Source organism: Harpia harpyja, chromosome 3 (genome assembly GCF_026419915.1).
Source record: "Harpia harpyja isolate bHarHar1 chromosome 3, bHarHar1 primary haplotype, whole genome shotgun sequence".
Lineage (NCBI taxonomy): Eukaryota > Metazoa > Chordata > Aves > Accipitriformes > Accipitridae > Harpia > Harpia harpyja.
In genome coordinates, this window is record NC_068942.1 from 32296920 (window position 1) to 32322966 (window position 26047).

The 26047-nt window shown below is 37.7% G+C and overlaps 1 protein-coding gene across 2 annotated transcripts in view; it reads right to left on the reverse strand.

The window, feature by feature from the left end:
• Window positions 1-521: 521 nt before the first annotated feature.
• Window positions 522-26047, reverse strand: part of PRIM2 (DNA primase subunit 2) — a 132030-nt gene continuing 106504 nt past the window's right edge. Inside the window, exons 10-13 of one of the 2 annotated variants that reach the window (XM_052781834.1) lie at window positions 24185-24311; window positions 23258-23340; window positions 7136-7204; window positions 522-1156 (exon numbers count right to left, since the gene is read on the reverse strand). In XM_052781834.1, coding sequence (XP_052637794.1) covers window positions 929-1156; window positions 7136-7204; window positions 23258-23340; window positions 24185-24311 — 507 coding nt within the window. In that variant the 3' untranslated portion in view covers window positions 522-928. The remainder of the gene's footprint in view (window positions 1157-7135; window positions 7205-23257; window positions 23341-24184; window positions 24312-26047) is intronic. The other variant, XM_052781835.1, reaches the window with a different exon arrangement.

Consider the following 26047-nt stretch of genomic DNA (forward strand, 5'->3'; position numbering starts at 1 on the left):
CCGGGAGAATACTCTAACAGCATGATATAAAATCCCAGCTCTACTTAGAGCTTCCACCCACTGCCCAGTGGCCACTGCTTGATTGCATGCCATTCCTGTGCTAGGTAACTTGGGCTTTGGGGGAATGGGTGGAATATAGGTCACCCAAACCTGCGTTCAGACAGCTGTTTAGCTTAGCAGGACACAGGAGGCTCCAGCCACGCTCAGACATTGAGGAAACTTTAAAATTGAAAAGGAATATATGCTAGTAAGTTTTTACCTTCTTCAAGATGAGTCAGCTGGTGGAGCATCAGTTTTTTGGATCACCTTCTTACATGCAGGTGTCTAAACTCTGCTTATGTTCTATTTCAAGCACCAAAACCAGCTCTCTAAATTTAGTGTCAAGGTACACAAATTAGGAAGCTGATTTCCCTCAGCTCCTCACGTAGAAAAGAGACAGACTCCTCCAGAGGGTAATTTTGATCATAAGAACTCCTACTTAATTACCATCCAAATACAGCTAAAAAGAAAATACCACAAACTTTTGCTTTGCAATTTATTTATTAAGAAGAAACATATAAAAGTGACCACAAAATGGGATAAAAATATTTAAACATTTTGAAGAAAAAAAATAAAGGTAAGTCAGACAAAAATCACCTAATAATTGGGAAGGAACTTTCATTTCCCACCCTTCAACATGCCATATAAAACAGTATCCTAAAGCAGCAAGAGTAAGTACTGGATGCAATTACAGCTTCAGTATCTATCTTTCTTTTGTTCAGTCTATTCAAAGCACTAAATGCCTGCATCTTCCAGGAAGTGAAGTGCATATTCCTGAGTATAGGGGCAAATTCAGCTAGAGAAGGGAAAGAATGAAAGAAAGGGGAAAAAAACCCCAAACAAACCCACAACCCCAAACCAAAACAAAAAACCCAAATAACACAGCTGCTTAGTCTTCAGTGAAGTATGCCTCCAGTCCCTCCAGTTCTGCATCAGCTGCTGTATTTGAAGAGGTGGGAGCAGAATTTGAATTCATGCTTTCCTGACTATTATTTTTTTGTTGAGAGTTTCCTGAATTACTTGGTTCCTTCTTCAGTTCTCTACCACCACTTAATAGTCTTTGACTCTCTGTAAAATACTGATTAGGATGATTCAAAGAAAACCCAATGTCATCAACCTGCACATAAAAGGAAAGGAACAGTGAGTTATTATATTTATTTCAAAAAGTCATCTTTTTCACAGTCAAGAACAAATTAATTAGCAATTTAATAAGTTCTGATTTTGTTGAAGAAAAATGCATCAATTTGTAAATACTGTCCCAGTAAATATTAGCATGACACAGATTTACTTTCATCACAAAATTTCTTCCTTCATGTTAGAAATAAAACAACTGCTTTGGCACATTCAAAACAGTATTTCACATTGTCTTTGCTGTAGTAAAGAAAAAAACCACCCCATCTGTCCTACCTTTACAGATGTAGGACAATTGAACCTACACCTTAAAACAGCATTTCCCTACCCAAAAGAGGGACTGAGACAAGTCTAGAGTGCAAATGGCAGTAGAGAATATATATTGATACACCACTATAAGTTGTAACAACTGCACAATAAAAATCTAGATCTTAAGTATCAGTGTGAAACTGTGAATGCAAACAGGTAGCTTCACCTCTTCCCCTGTTTTCTCCAGTAGCCACAAATGCAATATTTACAAGGCAGCAGGCTAAGACAGAAGCCCAATAGATCAAGCTTATCTCTACTCCATCAGTGCCAACATCACCATCCTGACACTAGATGCACCACCAATACCAAAGAACATTTAGTCTTCAGTGGAAAAGAACACAGAAAACTAGCATAAGGTGCGGCATATTTTTATTGCTCCTTTCCACTTAGGAGGTGCATTCTTTCAGCTCCATAATTATTTGATAAATGAACATTAAATTAATGCTCATCAAGTATTTCAAATGAACAAAGCTTTCAGCTTTAAAAGTAAGCTATTCTGACATATTAACCAGAAATCTCAATTATAACCCTTGTATCTCTTTTCAGGGCCTCAGAAGTTGAAAATGCTTACTTTAACAGGTGCTTCCACCTCATATTCAGGCAATCCGCACCTTCTATCTGCCCGTCAGTTCATGTGAATACTAAGAACATTTTTAGAAAAATACTGCTTTTAAAAAACATTGGAAAACTTCCCAAACCTGGGATACAAGAAACCAAGGAAGACTAAGAGCCATATACTGGTAATTTTCTGCTCCCACTACCTTCTCTTTTTCCCAGAAGGGTGGGACCAGTTCAAGCATAACAAGCAACTTTGCACACACACAGCCATCTCATAAGTACATATACTGTGGCTGACCTGATATGCCAAAACCCATCAGGTTAAATTTCAGCCACTTGTGAAAGATCATAAAGCAGAGAATCAGTGTGTGTTTTAAATGGAACCCTGATTCAATGCATTCCCACCACCCAGCTTAGCTCTGTCAGAAAATGGCAACGTGTAACAAAATCTAATTCACACACAAAAAAGACATTAGCAACTGTAGTAAGTGACCTTGCTTGAAAAATCTTAGCTATAAGTGACAGGCCTACCACGCTAATTTGGCACTCAAAATAAGACACAAAGTAAAAAAGAAGAAACCTGAAGCCACCACTGAGTTTCATTTCAGTCTTATCTGGATGAATTTCATCCAGCCATCTTTCATCCATGCTCCAATTTCCATTACGTGGGAACTAAATTACTTCTTTGCACCAAAAAGGCTTAAAAAAAGAAGTGATACAGTGAAAAGCTGGCTTTCCTAGAAGCAGCTCTTAATTAGTTCTATTATTTTTAACCTTAAAACCTCAGTTTTCTTCAGACCAATTTAAGGTTCACTTTGTAACTCCTAATTTTGTTCTAAATTCTTCTCTCGCCAACAAATTGCAGTAAGCTGTAAAAGCAGCTCATTGTATGAACAGAGGCTACAACCATGTTCTCAGAGGTGATTGACAGTATCTGGCTAAAAGCTATATACAGGTTGTTAGTTAAAATTTAATATGACTCCATGTACCCTATTTTAATTAAAAGAATTCTGCCCATTTTATCACCTTTTTTTTAAGAGCCTGAAGAGAGAAAGGGGAAGTTTTATTCATCATCATCATCTTCATTTGTGACAGTGATACATAAACAAATCTGTTCTGCGTAATTTTCAACAAGGTTCTCTGAATAAAAATATTCTGCTCTGGCTGGAAATACACAAGAAATTTGACCACAAAAATGGACGTGAAGCTAAAACAAATTTCCTGGCTTTTTTATGTTAGACTGCTTATGTTACTTTATCTAAGTTTTACAATGCTTTTAGGTAATACAGATCAAAGCACATCAGTTTTAAAAGCTGCAACATTAACTTAATTATAAGTTACCTGAAACTTACTACCAGAAATAGAGGAACTAGATTTCCCTAACTGCTTTATCCATTTACACCTGTAAATCCATCTGGAATCCCCTATGCCCAAAGAAAAATGTATTTTCTGGGCAGTCAAAAATTTAAGTTTACAACATGTATTGATCCAAGCGAAAAGATCTGTCACTTTGGCCAGAACTGTTCACTCCATCTAGCAGGTGATACTAACACAAGACTTTTTTTGGATTCAACACATTTTGCACATATTGGCCTTCACACAAAATCTAGTTTTGTATTCCTGCTATAGCACATCTTATTTTGAAAAACCTGAAGCTATCATTTTGTAGCTATAGTATCTTTTGGTTTTAACCAAGAACTTTTAAAATGACAGCTCATAATGCTATAGCTGATATTACAGAAAAAACATGTGGAGCAATCATGGTGCTACAGTAAATGATATCAATTAACCACATCACTTTTTTCCTTAAAAAAAAAAAAAAATTCCAGTGTTCTCACGATTTGATCACAAACAACAAAGAAAAAACGTTTTTTGCAGATGTTTTAAAATAAACTATTCAAAAGTGATTCTTCTGTACCAGAAAGTTTGCTATGTGTCAGATTTCATTTACTTTTTAAAAATACACAAAGACTGTGAAATATCAGTATGCAAGAATAAAATTTTTACAGATAAATATTAATAATCAGCCGTTACAGCTCTAACTGTAACAAGTAATTAATATAGCAATATTCATGCAAACAGCATCAACATCATTAGTTCCTCTGGAATATAACTTAGTAACACAGGCATTAGCCAGTTAGGCTTTCTTACTTGTTCATAATGCTCAGGCTCTTAAAACAGTAGATTTATACAGTGGATTTATATACAATCAGATTTCAAAGCACTAATTATTTCTACAGGCAACCTGCCACAAGAACACTAATTTAACCTACTAGTAGTTCATAGCTGATATCACCAATCTGTTTTACTTGACTGCATATATGTAGCCAAGATTTCTGAACTGTTTGGTCTGCAAATACGTTTCTCTATTTTGAGTTGCCATCCAATTCTATCAACTAAAATAAAATAAAATCTTGCCACTATTGTGACCATGAAAGGAATTCCTCATTGCTGTGACTATTTACTTCGGGTTACAGTTATGCCGCTTACATTTTCAGGGTGTCTCATTTCCACTTGACGTAAGTTGCCTTGTGTCCTCACTTTAGTACAAAATAAAAACTTATCTAAAAGGGATGATCAAGATGAAATAGCTTATTATGAACTCAAGTACAAATATTAGAATTTCAAACAGTTATGATGCTTTCCATATGGCTTAAAATCCAAATTTGACCATAAAGAAAGGTACTTTAGTATTTTGGTAGTGTTTGATAGAATACTTACTCTAGTTACACATACAAACATAGCTTATTCTTGATTTTTATTAAAATATCCCAGAAGGAGAAAAACATGTCAAAACCATTCATGCATTATAAGTACTGCTTTCCTTTCCCACACTTATTGAAAGACTTAACAGATTGTATACACATGCATTTCCTTAACACATTAGTTCCTGCCTGAAGACAATGCACTGGACCACACAAATGATGTTTGCCTTTGTTTTGTGGTTGTGAGATAGTGAAACAAAGGTTCAGGGGAGGTATAGCATTAATGTTAATAAGACCAGTTGACACTGAATGTGCAGAGAAGCTGCTTTTAGGTAACCTATGCTATTTGAAACCGCAGCACTGAGGTGCAAAGACACCTCCTCCCCAAAAAGTAGTTCTAAACATTCTCACTCTAGTCCAGCATAGTCTTGCTGCCAAGCACTGGACTACTGAGGCCAACAGCAAAGCTGCTGCCAGCATAAGATGCAATAGAAACCTAAGAGGTGATGATGGGGAGGAAATACAAAGAGAGTCCTTAAGTAGACATAGTGTGCAACTGACCCCATGAACTTAGAAAAATATCATAATCTTAAGCAAGTCTCTAGTACAACGTCATTCATAGTAGATCTAACTTACATATGCACTGTAACTGTCAAGAATTACACTAACAGCTCCGCTGAAAGTATATCAAACACTTTCTCGATAAAATTTTTACATAATTGAAGATGATATTCTCCATGTGAACCAGTCCATTATTCCTAAGAAAGTTTTACTTAGGATTATTCACCTATTTGAAGAAACAATAACAATCAATGTTATGCTGATTGATTCTTCAGAAATTTCCTTCACTGAAGAGCTCTGCTAGGCATATACAGGAAAGCAAGGGTTCAATTATTTGATTAGGTGTCTCCAGCTTCAGAGACACATCTTTTGTCCATCCCATGAAAAAAAAAAATTACATAGCTATAGGACAGAAAAATCATTCCGAGGAGGCTGGTAGCAAGTTTAACAGCTAAATCCTGTAAAAAATTGTCCTCATAAGCATGTGCCATTCAAACTACATAAAGTGCCTTTCTGTGCATTCTGCTTTCTCTCGCTGAAGAGACTTACCAACAGCAAAGCAGAAAGATGATTCTTAGTGCAAGCAGCAAAGACAGATATTTATATTACCACAAGACTGAAAAAAATAATGCTTTTCTGGAATTTGCCATAGAAGAATGGAAAGACAGCTTTCTAAAATGCAACAGATCTTCAGCACTGTGCTGATTTATCCTTTGGTGAATGTTGACCTTGGGATCTTATAGTCATCTTGGGAAAATATTGTTTCTACTGACGGCCTTACACAGGACAAGTGTTATCTAAATTTCAAACTGTACATAATTTTGAATTTCCTTCCAGATTATTAGACCTGTTTTATCATTTTCTAAGACTGTAAGAAAAAGTGTTCCTCTCAGATTATAGCTGTGGGTACTGGTTCGGAGTATACCTTTGCTATACATTCACATATATGATTGCTGGAAATTTGGGAAGACATACAGTTCCATTTAAATCAAAGGTGAAAACCAGTAAGAACAAAAAAGTCAATGGTAAGTGTCTCTGAGTGGGTCATCTAATCCTCATCCATATCTTTAGCAAGGCCGTTCCATAGTCTGCTGTTTGAAAGGGATGTTTCCATTTTTGAGTTGTGGAGGGAACAAAGGTATAAGAAGGGCTGTGCTGCTTTGTTTTTTCTTGATGACAAGGAATCTTGAACCAATGCGAAAGCTGGTTCTTTGAATGAAGAAATCACATAGAAGATGGACTATGGCCATTGGCTATCTCACAATTTTGTGGAGGATCTTACTTTAATTTTGCCTATGATTAAGCAAACGGGAAAGCTCTGCAAACGTTCATCTTGATTTAAAAACTAATCACACATGACTAAAAATGTGAAAAAACATCAAGTGAACATTAACAATATTAACTATGTATGTGCTGGGAGATTAGAGTTTTAATTACACTTTTTAGATCCTTTTTGTTTATTTTTTAAGGTATATCTCAAAATATCAAACTTGCGTAACGGGTTAAAAACCACAAATTTGATTAAAAACAGGATATTGAAAAAGTTAAATGGCTTGAAATAGATAAAATTCAACAATATTGACATTTTCAGGAAGAAAGCATAACCTTTTACTACATCTTGTAATGTTCAGGATATTAATAAGATCAATATATAAATGCAGAAAAATTACAAAAGAATATTTGAAATTATTGAAATGAAAACTAACAAGGCAAGACAGCTAATGATGGATGTGAGAACCGCAAATAGTCTCTGGACTTCATGCATGATTTCCAAGGCCTTCCTCAAGACAAAGATAGTGATTACAGCGTAACAAAAATTAGTAGCTACTTACATCATGCATCAACTCAAAGTACTTTTGACAGGCCAGCTGGTAATGCATGCCCTTCACCAATTCCAGGATCTATACAGAGGGAGAAAAACATAAAGGGTTCAGAAGTAGCACACATACATCTTGGTTATACTTACCATGACAAGGTATTTCGTGACAGCCTTGTGTAATACCTCATGGAACTTTGCAGCACAAGACTTCTTTCACATCTGTGTACCCTACTAATAACTGACAACATTTAGACATACTATAGTTCTTTAAAAATACCCTGGCTACATTAAAAACAAGATAAAACCACAGGAAGATACACCTCGTCCTTAAAACATAATTTCAATACTCTAAACTTCAAGAGTAAGTTGAATGTATATTTTGGTAATATAATTGTGACAGTTATTGTCAAACTATCATATTGCAACATCTCTTCCATAATTGCAGACATAAATCTAGTAATTCAAGTGGTTGAAGCATGAAGCAATCAAGGACACGATTTGTATTTTTATTTTCCATGTTACCAGTTCATGCAGATGCAGAATAAACTACTACTGTGCTCACATCAAGAAAATTTAATGCAAATCCTTTAGACAAGTATCTGTGAGAGGGGAATGCTTTTACCTTCCATCAGATTTGTCCTTTTTGAAATGAAGTTATTTCTAGTCAAGCTCAGCAGAATATGTGAGTGAATAGCCTGTTTGAACACCTATTAGGAAAATCATGCCGTCTTTTGTAAATACAATTTGCTTCCCAATTCTACTTCAGGTAATCTCTTCTGTGCTGCATAAAGTCCCATTCTTATCACCAGAATGCAATGCCGGTAGAAATTTTTTAAAGTTTCATCACCTCCTCCCTCCTTTATATAATCAAAATGTATGCTCTCTCTGCTTATCAAACAGAGAAAATTGCTGGAATTAAGAGATAGCCTCAAGTGGAAGGAAAAATAGTTTTCAAGAAATGTTAATTTCAAGCCCCTTTCCCAAGGTTGACCTTTGTGTCAAACACAGCAATACAGTCTGGCTTAAATCCCTGCTGTACTCGTTATTGGATGCCGCCTTGTATTTATTGACAGATGTATAAATAAATCACATTTGCTGAATGGATAAAAACAGCAACACACTGCCAAGAAAGTACTTAGCCGCATTGTTTCTCTGTAATAGCCCAACTGATTACATTTCTATCCCTCTTGCCACCTCCTTTTAAATCTTCTGTAAAAGATCAAGGCCGAGGCCAAGCAGGCAATGAAGTCTGAAATCTGGCAGTATCTGTGTACATATATTTTTTTTTTCTCTTTTTTAACCTCCTCCCTCCTTTGACTAAAAAAATTAGTGTCACATTAAGTAGTTAAGGATTGAAGAAAACTCATCTATTCTAAACACTTCAATTACATATTGACTTATGTTTTCCTGTTTGTACCTTACAATAAAATCTATGCTGTGCAAAAGAGCTATCTCTATTTTTAAGTAAATGCTAACCATATTGTATGTACGTACTTTTTTAAAAAGCATTTTTCACGTGATTTGGAGTAATGATCAGAAGACGTCTGTCTGTTGCTTAGTTGAAAGAAATATTCATCACGTTCTGTAGCATTCAGACTTTTCTAACCCGAATTTTCCAGCTGAAATAAGTCAACTAATTTAATCTAGTTCATAAATACTTTAGGTTACCTCAAAATTATTCTTCATTTAATCAAGATTACACCTAATAAAAATTACATAAATAAAGAGTTCTCTAAATTCAGGTGTAAATACATTTGAAATCTCAGAACCTTAAGTGAGCAAACAAAAACTTAAGTATGAACAAAGTCTGAGTATAAACCCTGAAAGTTTAAAAGCATCAAGGTTCTCTTGTAATTCAAGAGAACTTTTTGAAAAAGCTGATCACTTAGAAGGCTAGTAGTCATTCTGCGGTTTAACTTTTGAATCGCAGACCACGGTTATAGCTGCTTTTTGTATCAACGATGCCATTATCCAACTATCCTGAAAAGCGGAAAAGACAAGGATTATCAAAGCTAGCTTTTGATTTACTAATTCACAATGATTCACAGGTTGCGAGATCAAGCTTCTGTTGTCTTCTTTGACAGTTCAGTGGAAAAATGGTAACTTCAAGTGACAGATTATCAGAAGATGGACTGCTGACCGACACAGCACATATGATGACAGAATAAAGGGGCACTTATAAATAAATTCCAGTTTTGGAAGAGAGATTATTCTGAGCAAACTATTCTGAAACCAAGCCCATTTAAGCCCTTGACCCATCCTTGGGAAAATCTTGACCCACTTTTAAGGTGGAGAAGAGGACTTCATTGAATTGATGCTGCTGTCATATGAAAGCTATAATGGTCATGTTATCAGAGCTGGCCTTGAGGGACTTTAAATTCTTAAAGAGCAACCACTCTGTCTTGCAGCAGCTCAATCTTTACTGCCCAGCTACACTGCTGTTTCACAAAGGAACTACTGTCCCACTCCCTTGAGACTCCTTCTCAGACCTCTCAGATGCTGCTATTAGGTCACCACGTGGATTTTTCTGCTGTACTACTATGAAGACATATATCTTGGAGAACAGCTGTTAGAGGAACCTCTACCAGCATTCTCCAGTGAAGTTTGGTAACTAGGTCTTCATGCCACTTCTTTTCCCAACAGAGTGCTCCATAAAACAGACCCCCACCAGAACAGACCACAGACTTTCACGCAGTTTGTTACATTTATTAACGTACATGATTGCACTGGTAGTCATCATTTTACTCCTGCTCCTTTGCCCTCTCCACCACATCACTAACCCAGCTTTGACTGGTTGGCCAATTGCAGCCAAATTTGACAAGTAGAGATGACAAAGCTATACAATTCCTACATGTTGATTAAAAGTTGTGGTTGGGTAGAAAAGCCAGACCAACGTTTGTGGCTCATTCAGAAAAAAACAGCTATCATTCAGCTCCTACTCATTCTGAGAGGCAGCCAGAAGGCAGCCAAATGATAAGCCTGATGTTTAGCACATATGTAGGTTCAAACCAGCCACATCATGGGGGACCAGGTTCACCTTCTGCATATATGATAGGGTTGAGGAATAAGGGGCACGTTAAACATATCCAAAGAAGAACAGGTCTAGTAGATTAACTGGCTTTAACAGGGAACAAGTTGCTAAGAGAAGAAACAAAAAAACGTTAAAAATGGCAATAGAATGGAGCCTAGCTAGAAAGGAGTCCTCTGTGTGAGAGAAACTAACAATCCTCTATTTAAATAAAACAGAATTATCATTCATAATAAATATTATCTTTCCCACTACATTTGTGCACATAATGAAACCAAGCTTGCAGCTGTTTTTCAGTGTTACCCAGAAACAGACTTCCACTCAAAGCTACCTTAATTCACAGCAGCAATCTTTTGCCTCCACATATATTAAGACATTTACACTACATTGCTCTATTTTGCAAGCAAAGGTACATACTCAAGGACTCTTTTTGTTAGTCCTTATGTGCCTTTTCTTTCACTGCCATCTGCAACTTGCTTTTCTGATGTTGCTTTACTGACTACTAATGAGGTTAAGATGATGTTTGGCAGCTGTACGCAGCCACCTGCTTTATAGATCCTCAGCATTCAAAGGTAAGATCTTGCATAGCAGGATAGTTTCGGCTCTGTAATTATCCATTGTTATTTTCACTTACTCCAAGTTAGTTTGTTTTATTTGAAAACTGCAGAATTAACTTACATTTTCAAAATGAAAATCTTTCTACTATAGATTCAGTAAAGTATGAATCATTTCTAACTTTAATTCAAAGGTGACTGAAGATATGATTGGGTGCAACTGCTGGAGTGTATCTGAACACTTTCCAGTTTTCTTCTCCTTCGGGCCAGTTCGTGACCATCTCAGCACTAAGTCATGTCCCAGGACTCCCCAGTGCCCTTTGCCTCCTTGTCAGTACAGTCATCTGTCCTTTTTGCTGCTTTCAGATATTTCCTTTATATTTTAAACTGATTTTGAAGGTTTCATGTTTATCATGTACGGATATATAGCACAATTTTCTCAGATTTAAGCTGTTTTCCCTGAGGGACTCTCTTACAGGCTAGAAAATCATTGTTACAGCTTTGCCAGAGTTCCTTTTCCTTTCATACTCTTGTTTTCTGTAGGGAAGAATTCTTGATCGCACAGTGTTGAGGACTGCACATCATAATACTTATGGCACCATAACAGATCAATTTCTCCCCTGCAATTTGCATCACAACTGTCAAACAACAAAACCTAATTGTATTCTAGCCCACTTTATAAAAGTAAAAGAAAGAGGCAGTCATGATCCAGAAGAAGGTATTTTATTAATGTCTCTTAAAAATACCTGTATTTTTTCCTCCATTTTTACTGTACAGGTTTTCTAGCCTGAAGTTTTTATTTCATGTGTGTCAGTAAGGAACTCATTAAATACTTAACAAAAGAGTTAAGTGAATGTCTGAATGAAAAGAATATGTCAATATGTGCCCATATAGCTGCAGCAACCCCTGGGCAGCTTATTAAACGAAGACAGACATTAATTTAAACTGAGTTAATCATTTCAAAAGGAAACAGCTCTAATGCTAGTTGGTTTTGTTTGCTTGGTTGTGGGCTATTTTTCAAAGTCTTATACAGTCATCTGCTGAAAGTCAATGGTGTGAACATCAAATGCAAGAAGGGTTAATGCACCTGAGTATTCCACTTCTCTGTTTTCACATAGTTTTAAAATAACGCTATAAAAATGTACATTTTATTATTAGAAATTTTTTGGCTATGTTTCAATGACACATTTTCATTTAACTGACAAATCCTGTATGAGTTTACAGCCACCTATTTTAAAAGACAGTCATGCCTGGTTTCGGATATGATAGATAACCCACATTCCTCTGTTGCAATGCTGAGTCAAAGCCCGGACTGTTATCAAGTATGAAAGCAAGCATCTGAAATACTTCAAAATTAAAAAAAGGAAAGTTACAAAACAAAATAAAATTGAAGTATTTGTTTCTTGTACAATTTAAGTTTGTAACATAACAGTTTCAAGAACAATGAGCTGAAACATTTTTATTTCTTAAGTTCATTCGTTCTCCTGTTTTCTCATCCTGAACTGTGTGTTTAACCCTTTGACTTTTTTTGTGTGCTTTTTTCCTTCTTTCTCTTCTAAATAAAAATTTCATGAGTAGTTTTATACACCAGAAATTGAAGCTACTGAAGTGTGAAGACACAGCCCCTAATTCTGTCCACCCATTCCTGCCATCTGAAAATGAACCTCATTCTTCCTCACCTTCCCCAGGTGAACCTATAGTTAGATAATTTTTTCATCTATTTTACCACTTAGTAATCTATTTTACCAAGGAAAGGAATGGAAACGCAACAGGCAGGGATGAACAGAGTAGAACTGCCTTCCGCACCAGCAGGGCCCATTTAGGCTAATTAACTGCTCATGGAACTGAAGTCTAAGTTTGACTAATGAATTTAAATACTTCTAAATTGGACACACTGAAATTAATGCCATTCATCTCTTTAACAACAGGAAAAAAATATGCATTTTAACTCCACTTTTCATATTATTTGCTCTAAAAGGCACACTTGACTGAGCACTGCCACATGTTGCCCGGAGACATTGTGGAGTCTCCATCCTCGGAGACAGTCAAAACCCATCTGGACACGGTCCTGGGAACCTGGCTCTAGATGACCCTTCTTGAGCAGGGGGGGTTGGACAAGATAACCTGCAGAGGCACCTTCCGACCTCAACCATACTGTGATCCAATAATAAACAGTCTCAACAGCACCTGACCATACATTTTTATTACATCCTTTTGGTGGTTAGAATATCAAATCCAAACTTTAAGAAATATATTTTCTAGTTCAACCATCTACCTTATGTACTTTCAACTGTGTTCTATGTGTAATAAAATCTGTGCACATAGTCTAAAAGTCTTCTGTATTCTTATAGGGGGTTTTTTATTATCAAACAGGTTGGCTGTGCTTCTTAGTGTGTTTCTGCGTCTGTCTTGCATTCTCTCAAGTTTTCTCTTCCTATGCTGTTTTTTTGTTTTACTGTCACAGCCCCTTCACCAGTAACTAGTCAACATTTACACTTTTTTTATTACCAGCACTTAAATCAGATTTTTGAACAGTCCACTCTTATTTAATCACATACAGACTTTTCTAACATTATAATCTCGCCTGACAACAGCCAGATATAACTTCTTATTTCTAATACTTGTTTCCACTTACCAGCAATAAACTGAAGATTAGGAAAATTTAGTAGTCTGAAATACTGTAACTCAAATTTTTAAAATAATTAGTTTTAAGCCATGTCATGTTAGGATGTCTTAAGTCATCTTAAGATGTTAAGCCATGTCATGTTAATACTCTACAGTATTCTACTCGATGATGTCAGTAATAGTAACACCACAGCACCAATAAACACACGCTAAAAAAGTCAGGTGGGAGTTTTTAACATCAGAAAAGAAGGCTTAGCATTGGCTGGTTAAATTTGTAATTGTATTCCTTCGGCTTACGTGCAAAAGTAGTCCTAGCGAAATCAGTAAGCATGTTCATTCTTGAAAAATTAACTAAATACAAGACAATTAAACAAGGCACACATTTCAGCTGAGAAACCGTAGAAGTGTAGTGTCAAAATACAGGGTCTACAGAGTAAGTCAGAGAAAGTATAATCTCAGATAAAATGAGGAACACATACTCCTAACACACAACAATTATTCTCAAAACAATGGAAAGGCTGAATGGTGTCTCCTATCTATAAATGTCCTCCATCTATAGAAAATACGTGGAAACTTTCAGCACACAAATCTACACCAGAGTGCCACAAAGATTTATTTTCACTGTGAAGTTTCCTTGAATAATCTTACTTTTGAGACTTTTACACTGTCCACTTTGAAAGATTCAATAATTTTAAAGCATTTACAGGTTTTGATGTAGTAAAGGCAATAACTATCTGAGAGATTTTGGGCAGTGAACAAGGGGTCTTAGCCACCAGTTGAGAAACCTGAATGATGTACAGTTTCTGGATTCAAGGTCTAATGCTTCTAAAAAATTATTGACAGCAAATGTGTAAGGGTACCCTGTTTTATGATTTGAGTTTTAACTAGTTAATTTGTGGTGGAATTTCAGTGGTGGTGGGAAGTGAATTTTCAATGTGGTGAGAAGTTCAATGAGTCAGTCAAAACCTTTAATTTAATCCAATTATGGCAAAAGCAGCTTTTTAAATTAAGAGAACAATTCTACTAGAAAGAACATTCTTTCTTCTTTCTTCTGAAGTTATCTACTGTTCATTTATATAAGCATTTTTCCCTAAAGAAATGCTTTTGCTCCAATTACAAAAGTAAAAGCAAAAAGGATGAGTCTAGACCCTCTATTTCTCTTGATTGTAGAACCAGAAATTTTTACTACCTTTTGCTATTGCGATAGAAATGAATTGGGAAAAAGGTAATTTCTCCAAGAAAGCTTTCAGAAACAAATAATAGGTACTTTGAAGTAACTCTAATTCAAAGCCTATCATCTCTATTTTTCTATTTGAGATGTATAGGCAACACATTACAGTGCCTTTAGTACAGCACCACAACAGATGTATTTATCTTAACATATGCCTTAATCTTTATACTCTTCAAATTGATTAGCTATTGTCAAACCTGGTTTCAAAAAGATTTTACCTTATTAGCAGTATACCGAAGACAGAAATGAAAAGTGATCTGAAATATACTATAAATTCAAATGCTATACAATCACACATAAGATGCTCAGCTAACCACATTACTCCTCCAAGAAGCATTTTTAAAACAAACAAAAAAAGCCACTATCACAAATAAAGAAATAGCCTAACCTAAGGAAAATGTGAAATAAATACAAGTTAAATAATTCAGTTCTTGGAATAAACATCCGGATTCATTTTTTCTGCTTCAGGCTATATAATAACTAGGCGAGACCTGGAAGTCATCTGCTCTATTACCTCAAGAAGATGACTTCAGCAGATGCAATCTCAGACAAGATACAGCCTCAGAAAATCTGGACTGGAATAGCAGGCTGGAACTAGATACTTCACAGCAAGCAGATTCACACATTCAAATGTTTTGATCACTTTTTCATTATTGACTGTACTACAAAATGACTGCAATGAAAGCAGTCCAATGCTCAGATTGACTACTGAAGTCATGTGAGGTCTGGCAGTATTTGCTCTGCACCATCATCCCAAGGTCCAGCTTTCCTTTTTCACACCTAGCCTGTCCACAGAGAGCCCTTAGGAAAAGCACTGTGAGGATGGGGTTTGTTTCCACCACAGACCAGCCAAATGCTTTATCTGTTGAAAAAAGCTCAGAAACTTCCTGGTCTTATGAACCTAAAAGGAAAGAGTGTACTCCATATCTCAAGAGCATGAAGGACAGCCCTAGAAACAGAAGGCTGAGAACAGCACTGGAAAACTAACCATATTGGGTAAAACCACAACCATCCAGGCTGGACTCTAGCCCACATTCTGGCTCATATAATAGCCATGAGGAACAAGCTTCATAAACAAGAAAGGTGCTTGTTCACAGGCTTGAAGGGAAAACATGTTAAGTACTCTAAAACAACAGATTAAAATCCCAGTGAGGGACCAATTCATGACTACATAGCTAAATCCAAAATAAATGTTTGGAAAACTATGCATCAGTCACATAAAAATGGACAGGTCTCATAAATTAAAAATTCTGAGCAGAGAAGGCCAGTACTTGAGAAGCTAAAGAAAGGCTCCACATTTTTCAAATCTAAGAAATATCCCAAAATAAGCAAGATAAAAACACTGAAAAGATTGAAAATAACATTAATAGATGTATTCTGACAGTGTCAGATTGAAGTATACACTCTTGCTGTTGAAAAACACCCAAACTCTTGACCAGAGAAGAATGTAGTTTACCATGGAGAATTAACTACCATCTACACTGGAAAACGAAGAGCCTTAAGGACAACTGAAGCACTTGACCAAAGTGCCAACAATAAACTGCAGGAACATGCAAAGGCCTCAGGTTCTGAATGGACAGACAGGGAAAGCCTGGAACCAGAACTGAAATCAAGGCAGAGCACAGGTGATTTGGAAAGATCCCATAAAAACAGATGGCATAAACACCAAACACAGCAAGAGAAACACATCCAAACCAATGGGTTGCTGCTTGCAGTTTTTTTCTGAAACAACCAAATCCACCTGAAGCAACTGCCAATCAACTTGAAATCAACTAAGACAGTGGCCTGGATTTTATTATTCACGGACCTCCTGAGATAACCTGTGAAACTTATGGGAGAACTAGGAAAAAGAATTACTTACGTGGTTGCTAATGTACTACAAATCCAAACCTTCTGATGGTCTAAAGCACAGTGAACTAACTTCATCGAAGTTAAACCACCACCACTCAGGAGTCTGTATCCCCTTGATGAACACAATATATTCAGGAATAAGCCATGGTTTTTGTGCTGATAGACAGCACAAAGATCATTGAAGAGAAACACATAAAACATGAAAAGAGCATTGTCCTACGACAGCCCCCAGGCCTCTCATCAGCAAAAAAAACCCCCACGTCCTCAAGATTAGTTTGTCAGAAGGACCTTGATGAATATTAAAAAAAGTTGTGAACAAATGGAAAGGCAACACCCTCAAACAGTACCAGTTCTGATCCAGATCACTGCGTATGAACTGGAGATAATAAGGGTTCAACAGACAGCCATGAAAAATAAAGAGTCCCCCAAACAAGAAACGCAAGCCTCCAGGCACTGCTGATAAAGGCATGTGCTAGGTCTCTGTCAAACTCAGGCTTGAATATCTGTACTCACACCTGCACAAATTAAGGTTAGGACACCAGCTCTGTTCCATTTGGGGTACAAAATAGCCACCAATGTAAAATTCTTTGTGCACGGCCTGAGCTGCCATGGCTTCTCCAACCCCTCTGGCCAGGACAGCATCAACATCCTGATTGATGCTTCTGGAAGGCCTGACGAGTTTCCAGTCAACCTCTGTTTCAGAATGAGAATTTAATCTCAGTAGGGAACAGAAATTGTTGACTTTTCAACCCTTTAAAGTGAACTTTTTAGCTTAGGAGAGAAATATTTATTACTGCTCATGTGAAGAAAGAAGCGTGATGTACTCCTCTCACAAATAACCACTTGCCCAGAAGAGTGCCCTGGAGTACCCTAGTTCAACAAAAACTACGGGACTGTACAGAACTTTCAACAACAGCAAAACACTTGGTGAGCACGTGAACAGAACTGTAGGTGTGAGCTCTGAAGATCTCACGACCTTGAGCACAAATATGCTCCCTGAGACCTAGCATGAAGATGTCTTTTAAAAATCTCATTTGTTTCCTTGACAATGGCTACATAACAGATTCGCACATTATCTGATAAACACGGGAAAAATTTTAGGGCAGAAACCATCCACCCAAGAGGTCTCCTGGGTAAAGATATTGGCACATTCTTGAAAAGAAGCATGCTATATGCTTATAGCATATAAGTAATCTGTAGCCCCAAAACATTTAGTTTGGGTGAAAAATACATTACTAAAAAACCCCAAAGATCGATCTCCTAAAATTTAGAAACCACTATAAGCAAAAACCTACAGTTCATTTTAAGAATTAAAATTATCTTGAAATGGATAGAATTGGTGAATTAAAAAAAAAAAAAAAAAAAAGGATTCCACTGCTCTTTTGCAACTACTGTCAGCTGAAGGTCATACTCCTAGAAAGGCAAAAAAGGAAGCAAGTGCCCATTAGTTCAACAAAATAGTGAATGGCTAAGTTGAGATGCTGCTGGGAGACTGGGTTCTCACAGAGGAAATGCCATAGCTAAACCTTCGGAAAAAAACCAATAAAATTTATGTCTGAAGATGAAGGATTTCTATGTAGCCAGTTATTGGCTGAGTCAGTTCAGAAAGTCGTATCTTCTCAAGTCCAGTAAATTACTATAAATTACAGGTAAAAATCACCTATTAGGAGGATAGTAACCTTGACATGCACCAAGTAAAAAAGCAGTACCCCAGGCCACAAGTTATGCCCAGCAGAATGTTTCCTGATGTTAATCAAAGACACCCTCTTAAGACTTGAGCAGGAATACTCTATTTTTTTAAAGTCAAACATGAGGTAGTTCAAACAGGATTGGGATCTAGACAGCAAACTTGACCAGAATCTAGAATTAGGTGGTCTTGGCATAGTGATCGAATCCTAGGATTCCACAGTGAAGTAGCCTGATATCAAACTGTCTTGGATTTTTTTGTACAGCAGGAGCATTCTTGCTGAAGAGAAGCATCAGAGGAAAAGCACAGCTTTCCCAGTTAGGGAAGCTGACAGCAGTCCCACAACCTGTCCATCCCAGGAACAGAAATACTAGCACTTCTTAGATTCCAAGATGGACAGTTCAATTTGGAGTGCCCCATTCATAAAAGGTGACTTCTAAGACACCATTCCCCACTGCTTGCAATCCATTAAATATATAAGTCTATACTTATATATATGTTTGGTTTCACTGCTCAGTGCATTACTTTCACAGATCTTATAGCATTTATTTTGCTGGTAGAGAACTTGGTAGTGATATAATACCTGCTGTATACAGAGAGCTGAAAGGATAAATTGATTCAGGAACAGAAGGTGTATCGCGTTTGCGTGGCCAGGTTTTGGTAGCGGGGGGGCTACAGGTCTGGCTTCTGTGAGAAGCTGCTGGAAGCTTCTTCCCCCATGTCCGACAGAGCCAATGCCAGCCGGCTCCAGGACGGACCCGCCACTGGCCAAGGCTGAGCCCATCAGCGACGGTGGTAGTGCCTCTGGGAGAACAGAGTTAAGAAGGGGAGAAAAATTGCTGCACAAAAGCAACTGCAGCCGGAGAGAGGAGTGAGAAGATGTGAGAGCACCAGCCCTGCAGACCCCCAGGTCAGTGCAGAAGGAGGGGAGGAGGTGCTCCAGGTGCCGGAGCAGAGATTCCCCTGCAGCCCGCGGTGATGAAGACCATGGTGAGGCAGGCTGTCCCCCTGCAGCCCAGGGAGGTCCACGGTGGAGCAGATCTCCACCTGCAGCCCGGGGAGAGAGGACCCCACGCCGGAGCAGGAGGATGCCCGAAGGAGGCTGTGACCCCGTGGGAAGCCCACGCTGGAGCAGGCTCCCGGCAGGACCTGCAGCCCCGTGGAGAGAGGAGCCCACGCTGGAGCAGGTTTTCTGGCAGGACTTGTGACCCCGCGGGGGACCCACGCTGGAGCAGGCTGTGCCTGAAGGACTGCAGCCCATGGAAGGGACCCACGCTGGAGCAGTTTGTGAAGAACTGCAGCCCGTGGGAAGGACTCGCGTTGGAGAAGTTTGTGGAGGACTGTCTCCTGTGGGAGGGACCCCATGCCAGAGCAGGGGAAGAGTGAGAAGTCCTCCCCCTGAGGAGGAAGGAGCAGCAGAGACAACATGAGATGAACTGACCCCAACACCCATCCCCCTGCACTGCTGGGGGGGAGGAGGGAGAGAAAATCAGGAGTGGAGTTGAGCCCAGGAAGCAGGGAGGGGTGGGGGGAAGTTGCTTTAAGATTTGGTGTTATTTCTCATTACCCTACTCTGATTTGATTGGCAATAATTTAAATTAATTTCCCCAAGTTGAGTCTGTTTTGCTCGTGACAGTAACTGGTGAGTGATCTCTCCCTGTCCTTATCTTCACCCACAAGCCTTTTGTTATATTTTCTCTCCCCATCCAGCTGAGGAGGGGAGTGATAGAGCGGCTTTAGTGGGCACCTGGCTTCCAGCCAGGGTCAACCCACCACAGAATGTCCAGTGTGTTACCTTTCAATGTGATTTCCAGATTGCTGTGATTTGCACTCAACAGAGACTGCCAGTCTTGAGCTTTCGTTAGAATTCCTTAAAGCAACTCTTTAGCCACAGAGAAACATCCATTACTACTAACCTGGAAAGCAAAAGTCTACTGTTCACATGATCTTACACCTGTTACCACTGCAGGGAGTCTCATAACTCCCTCAATGTCACCCATCAAGAACTAAGCTGGGAAACAGTTGAGCAAACAAGAGTTGGTTCAAGTTACTTTTGCTCAGATTTCATATAGAGGCTTGTAAAACACCCACAACTGAATTTTTAAACTGTCAAACATGAACCTGCTAGCTAGCTGCAACTGGTATAGGCTAGTTGTAAATTTTGGTAACACTTGGACTAAACAAAAGTGACATGTTCTGATCTTCCCATTAATAAAGAGACATGACACAGAACTACCAGTTAGGAACCTGACCATAGCTTTTGCAGATAGACTATTTAGATGAAGAAAAATGGGGGCTTGGGAGCCCAGAAAGATGAGGGTGAAGATCCTGGGAAGCTGAGGATTATGCCGGAGATCAGAGATGCATGGAGATGAATGCTGGGGAATGCCCTGGGACCACAGCCTGTAATGCCTGACACTGTTAACTGCAAGCAGCAGCAAAGCAGGTATTGGCATGACTTTCTGCCCCATCCTCCCAAACCAGCAGTGATTCCCTTGCTGGGAAGGAAAGTTGAGACCTCAGTAAACACACCAACAGGTTGGGGAGCAAGTGTGGGACTGTGTGAGACAATCAAGCAGGGGTATAGCTCTAATCTCCTTGATTATTAAAAAAAAAACAAACAAAAAACCACTCCAAAAACAAACCAGTATCCAGATCCACTACAGGCTGTCATTTACTGTCTCACCTGTGACACCATGACACACATTTGTTGATGATTCAACTACTTTGTACACTTTCATTAAGCGTGAGAGACTTCCAATCATTGCAGACAGCTCAGAGTCCTGGAAAACTGATGTAAAATGCCTGCTCCTTTTGAGTTTGCTGTCCTGTGCACGTGGCCATGTGAGCGTCCCCTCAGTCTGGAACAACACATTTATCTACCAAAAACCAGGCAGAGAGAACTGAAAAAGCATTTAGGTACATACATTGATCTGGTTTTGGCAACACAGAAGGGAACTTTTCACTTTGTGACAACTTGCTTGTCTAGAGCATACAGACCAAGAGAAGACACAAGATGAAGTCACATTTGAAGACAGCAAAAGAATTTTGGAACAAAGCAAGGAACAAGCGTAAGAGGCCCTGAGCCCCAGGAAAGACATACCATTTATTAAAATACATAACTGAAAGGTCAAGCTCTGAATCATTCATTAAAAATAGGAATCTGTCAGCTTGTAAGGAAGCTCCCATTTGATCTGGAGTTAACAGGAGGTCTAACAGACTCAAAGGGTATGGTTTGAGTGAATGTCAATCTTGAGGCCCAGGTACGGGAAAAGCAACTACATCAGCCTTCGAAAGATTGCCAAATCATCCACCCCTAACAACCATTCATTGAGCTAAAGGAAAAACAACATTTCTGATACTCAGCGACTATCACCAGCATCAGAGAAGACTCTAAAAAGCCACGGTCTGGACTGAAGGATCCTGAACTGTTATTAGTCATGCAAATGATATTGGACCACGCAAACATAGCAATGAGGAGTGGTAGCAGTAAGATCTGTACGAGATCTTGGGGACAGATGTGAACCAATCCTCTTCCTCTTCTCCTACTGAGTATCTCAAAGACTGATGTAAAAGATCAATTTCTGAAAACCCAGCACAGCCAACTTCTTTTGTATTTATTTATTTAAGTAGTAGTAGTAGTTTTTGAGTGGAGGGTGTTTTGTTTTGGGTTTGTTTCGGTTTAACACTAGGAGTGGCCACTGCAGAGCCCTGGACCCCAACTGCACTTAAACAAAATTCATGGACAGGACAGCATCTGTTTCCAGGAAAAGACAATGTTGATGGAGACAGTTTTTCTTAGTCACTTTTGATAAGAAAATTTAAGACTCCTGGTAAATCCCAATCCTACTTTACAAGGGAAAAAAACCCAAACATACACACACAAAAAAACTAAAACCCAATTCACATCAAGTGAGGAACTATGTCAAATATAAAGATACTGCCTTACTGTGCAAAATCACTGAAGAAATAACCTCTACTAAATCCTACCTACACATAGCAAGGCAGCTAAAACAGTAAATCCTCACCAATCTTTCCAATGATTAGCAGGATAAAAATCTCAGAGCAGCATCAATTTTTGATGCATATAAAAAGGAAAAAAGCCAAAGGAAAGTATCTCTAGTGCCTGTCAGATATACGGAAGGCAGTCAAATGCTTATTTATATGAACCAGGAGAAAAGAAAAAAACAAAAGAAAAAAAGAAAAAGTCTGGGTATTTCAAGAATGACTATGAGTGAACAATAAACACTTTAAAACTATTCTCTTTTAATTTGTATCTTAATTATTCCTTCCAAGGGAGACTACTTTAAGTGGAACTTTCATGCTGCTTTCTGTCTAGTTCAACACTGTTGAAGCCTGACAAGCAATGGTGATACTCCACGTGAACTAAAGACAACAACTTAAAGCAAGTCTTTCTTATGGACCTAAAGCAAGTTTCAGGCGGTTAATATACAAAACTTTTTGCTGAACTGTCTCAGCTTAACTCTAACCCGTACATCTTCCTCCATTGAAAATGATGGCATACTTTCATAGCCTTAACCTCTTGCTAGAGCAAGCAATGGGAGTCACAGTCCTTCGGTATACACCTCAAAAAGTTCCAATTCCTGCATTGTCCTTGCTATATAAGGCAGGGTTTCAATTTAATGTTACCTTTTAAAAAGCTACTAAAAATCTTTGCTTAATTTCGCTAGGCATTTCATGTGCTTTTGTGGTTTAGGGGAAGTTAGCACAATGGATGATTAAGAGTGTATGTTTTTTAGAAGTTTATTACAGAAAACAATTACTTATGTCTACTGACTACACAGTAGAGTCTTCCACAAGTCACTGCAAGAATAAAAATTCTCCAAAATATTCCCAGATTCATTTAAACTGTTTTTTTATCACAGTGCAGTAAAACGAAGTAAAACAAAATTCTGCATTGTATCCACTATAGTGATAAACCAAGTCATAATATCAAACAATAAAAGGTGATGACAATAACCAACACATCAGTGGAAGCACTGGAGCCAGAAAGCCAAGATTCCAGTTTAAACCTTTTATAAGAAGAGATACTTCACAATACATACTGACAAACTGCAGATAGCACTCCTACAAAAATAGAAAGTCAAACTGAAAAGCAGTGCCTTATTAATGAAAGCACCAAACAAAGTATGCCTTACTTGAGTTATTCCACTGGGAGGGATCTTGTATGACTGCAGCTTCTGTTTCAATAGCTCAGGATCACTGTGGCGGAATGGGCACCCTGACAGTAAAAAACAAGCAAGCTCACAAACAAGGCTGTTTACCCAGGAGTTAGTGCAGTAAGGCACTCGAGAGACCAGCTAAGCTGTTCCTAATTGTCTAACAACTTATTAATAAGAAAGTTAATTGCCCATGCATACAATTGCTTACTTTTTTTTTTTTAATAATTACTCCACTGCGTGGTTATCAGGGCACCACAGGCTCAAGAGTTACATAAAATACCCCAACATAAACAGGCCACAATTCTCATTCGCTGACAGGAAAAGAGTTTTAGTTAGTTCCTTACTAACAGTGATAGTGCTGGTACATTTAATAGCTGTGAAAAAAAACAGGAAAAGACAAGTAATGAGAGCCAAGTGGTCTCTAGAGCATAGTCCTTTGTAAAAGTATTACTTTATAAATACCTTAGAAAGTTCCACCACCGTAAATAAGAGTGGGGTTTTTTGTCCCAGAATTAGTTTTGAGAGACAACTGAATGAACGACTTAGTACTAAAACAACAACGGTGAAGCCAGCGCAGGTTTTCCATGTTTAGTCACACACAGAGGCAGGAGGTTTTCAAGTACCCTAGCAAACTTCAGAATTTCTGTACGATTGAATTAGTATCTCAAAACACCTCTAATTGGACACTCTTTAAAGCATCTGTACATTTAAAGTCTCTTTGCACTGCATAACACAACGTATATAAAAACAGAAGGTATCAAGTGCGATCTAAAGAGAACAGTGCAAGACCACTGTGGTCTTGAAATTAAATACATAATTTAAGAGACTACAGGAGGGAGCAACTTCTCTAGCCAAGGGTTTCCACTGTTTTTAAACTTCCTCTTTTTTTTTAAGGTAACTCACCATGATAATCCCCTTGACTTGGTGGATTGGACATGATAATCTTCATGCAGCTGTATGGGGTATAATCAGTTCTCTTTCCTTCTTTCCCATAGTTGTGGCGAATGCTGTAAGCATAACCTTTGTCAAACTAAATAAAAACAAAAGAAAAAATTCTTACATATTGTGCCAGTGATTCTATCTGCTCCGCAAACAGAAATATTGGATAACAAAGTAAATCTTTCAAACATATTCAAACTGAGAAAAACAAAAATCGAGTTGCTTGCTGCTAGCTTTGATTTTTATATTACTTGGACTTGTATATACACATATATATGTTTTACAGACACATCAAGAGAGAAGTGTGTAACTGCATTGATTTAAGGTCTTTTCAGCTCATGCAGTAATTGCTTTAAAGATAAGATGATTTAAGGATCAAAATTTTGAACCCCAGGATGTTGGTAAATGGAGAAAACATAGTAATTCAAAATCTTTCATAAATGGCCATAAATTGATTGCTTTATCAGGGCAAAAAATAGAAATATAGATTTCTTTACTCAGGTTCACATTCTTGTTCTCCCAAAGCATAACGCTTCACCTATACTTTGTTTCAGCACTGAAGTTCAATTCATTAGATTTTAAAATGGAGTATACTTTGCTTGTACAAAAGAGAAAGATTTTAGCAAATCTCTTTTGTCTACTGATAGACTACCAACTCCTCCGATAAAATGAAATCTTCTAAAGTAATATAGATGTAAACAAACATTTATCTTGGCAGCTGAGTACAGCACTATCAATATATCATTTTAGGTAAGTCCTGTGGAGAACATTCAATGACATGAGTTCACGTTATTTTATATGTGGCAATAGGTGACATAAAAATCTGTAGTAGAATCAGCTAATTTAACATATGGATTCCGTTAAGTTGCATTAGCTACTGTAAGACATCAAGGAACATTTTTCAAATACCACACTTCTACTCCTAAAAAAACCAAATAGGATAAAATAATGAAGCATTGTATTTAGTTACACATCCTCAGTCTCTCTTCTCTTCAAAAAAGCTATGACAATACATAAAAGAACAACTGTGCTCTTGTTCAATTCAAAATTTTAGCATTAAACTTATGTAAAGTTCTGTGTCTGAATATAAACAACTCCCATAAGAATTTATGTTTTCTTCTCAAAAACCACTTTAAAATGATTTTTTTACTCTGGTATTTTACTAATGTAAGACAATGTAATATACTGAGACAAATCATTCAAGCATACAACTCGTAACACTACTACCTCAAGAATACTCTCATTTCTACAGATAAAAGTAGTCCCGTTTGGCCTGTGGACTTCCAGATAGTAATTCAGAATATTCATATACCTATGAAATACCTTGACCTGCTAAAATATCTTTAAAATAAAATAGAAAAATAAGTATATTTTTCTTCATATAAAACACTTCAATGTTTTTGAAAAATATCTATAACATAATATGCAAATACATAATAAATGTGGATAAAAATATACACAACCTTTGAGAATAAAATCCTAAATTGCACCGGATTCAAAGGGTAAAAAAGAAACTTCTCCATCAAGATGCTGGTCATAATCAAGTCAAAGTATCAAGAGTAGTAATATTCAGGACTCATTCCAAATAAGGCTTAAGACATCCAAAGCTCTGAACAAACGTAGACCAATTAATCCTTACTGTGCATTTGACAAAGTCACTTTTTTCTATTTTAAAAGATTTTTTAAAAGGGAGAGAAAAAAGAAAAGAGAGAGAGAAAACAAACAGCATTGTGTTTTCCAGCATAGCCACAGGCAGGATCCAGCACGTCGGAATATTCCTATCTAAGCCAACCGTTTTGCTCAGGAGAGAAAAGAACTGGTTGGTTG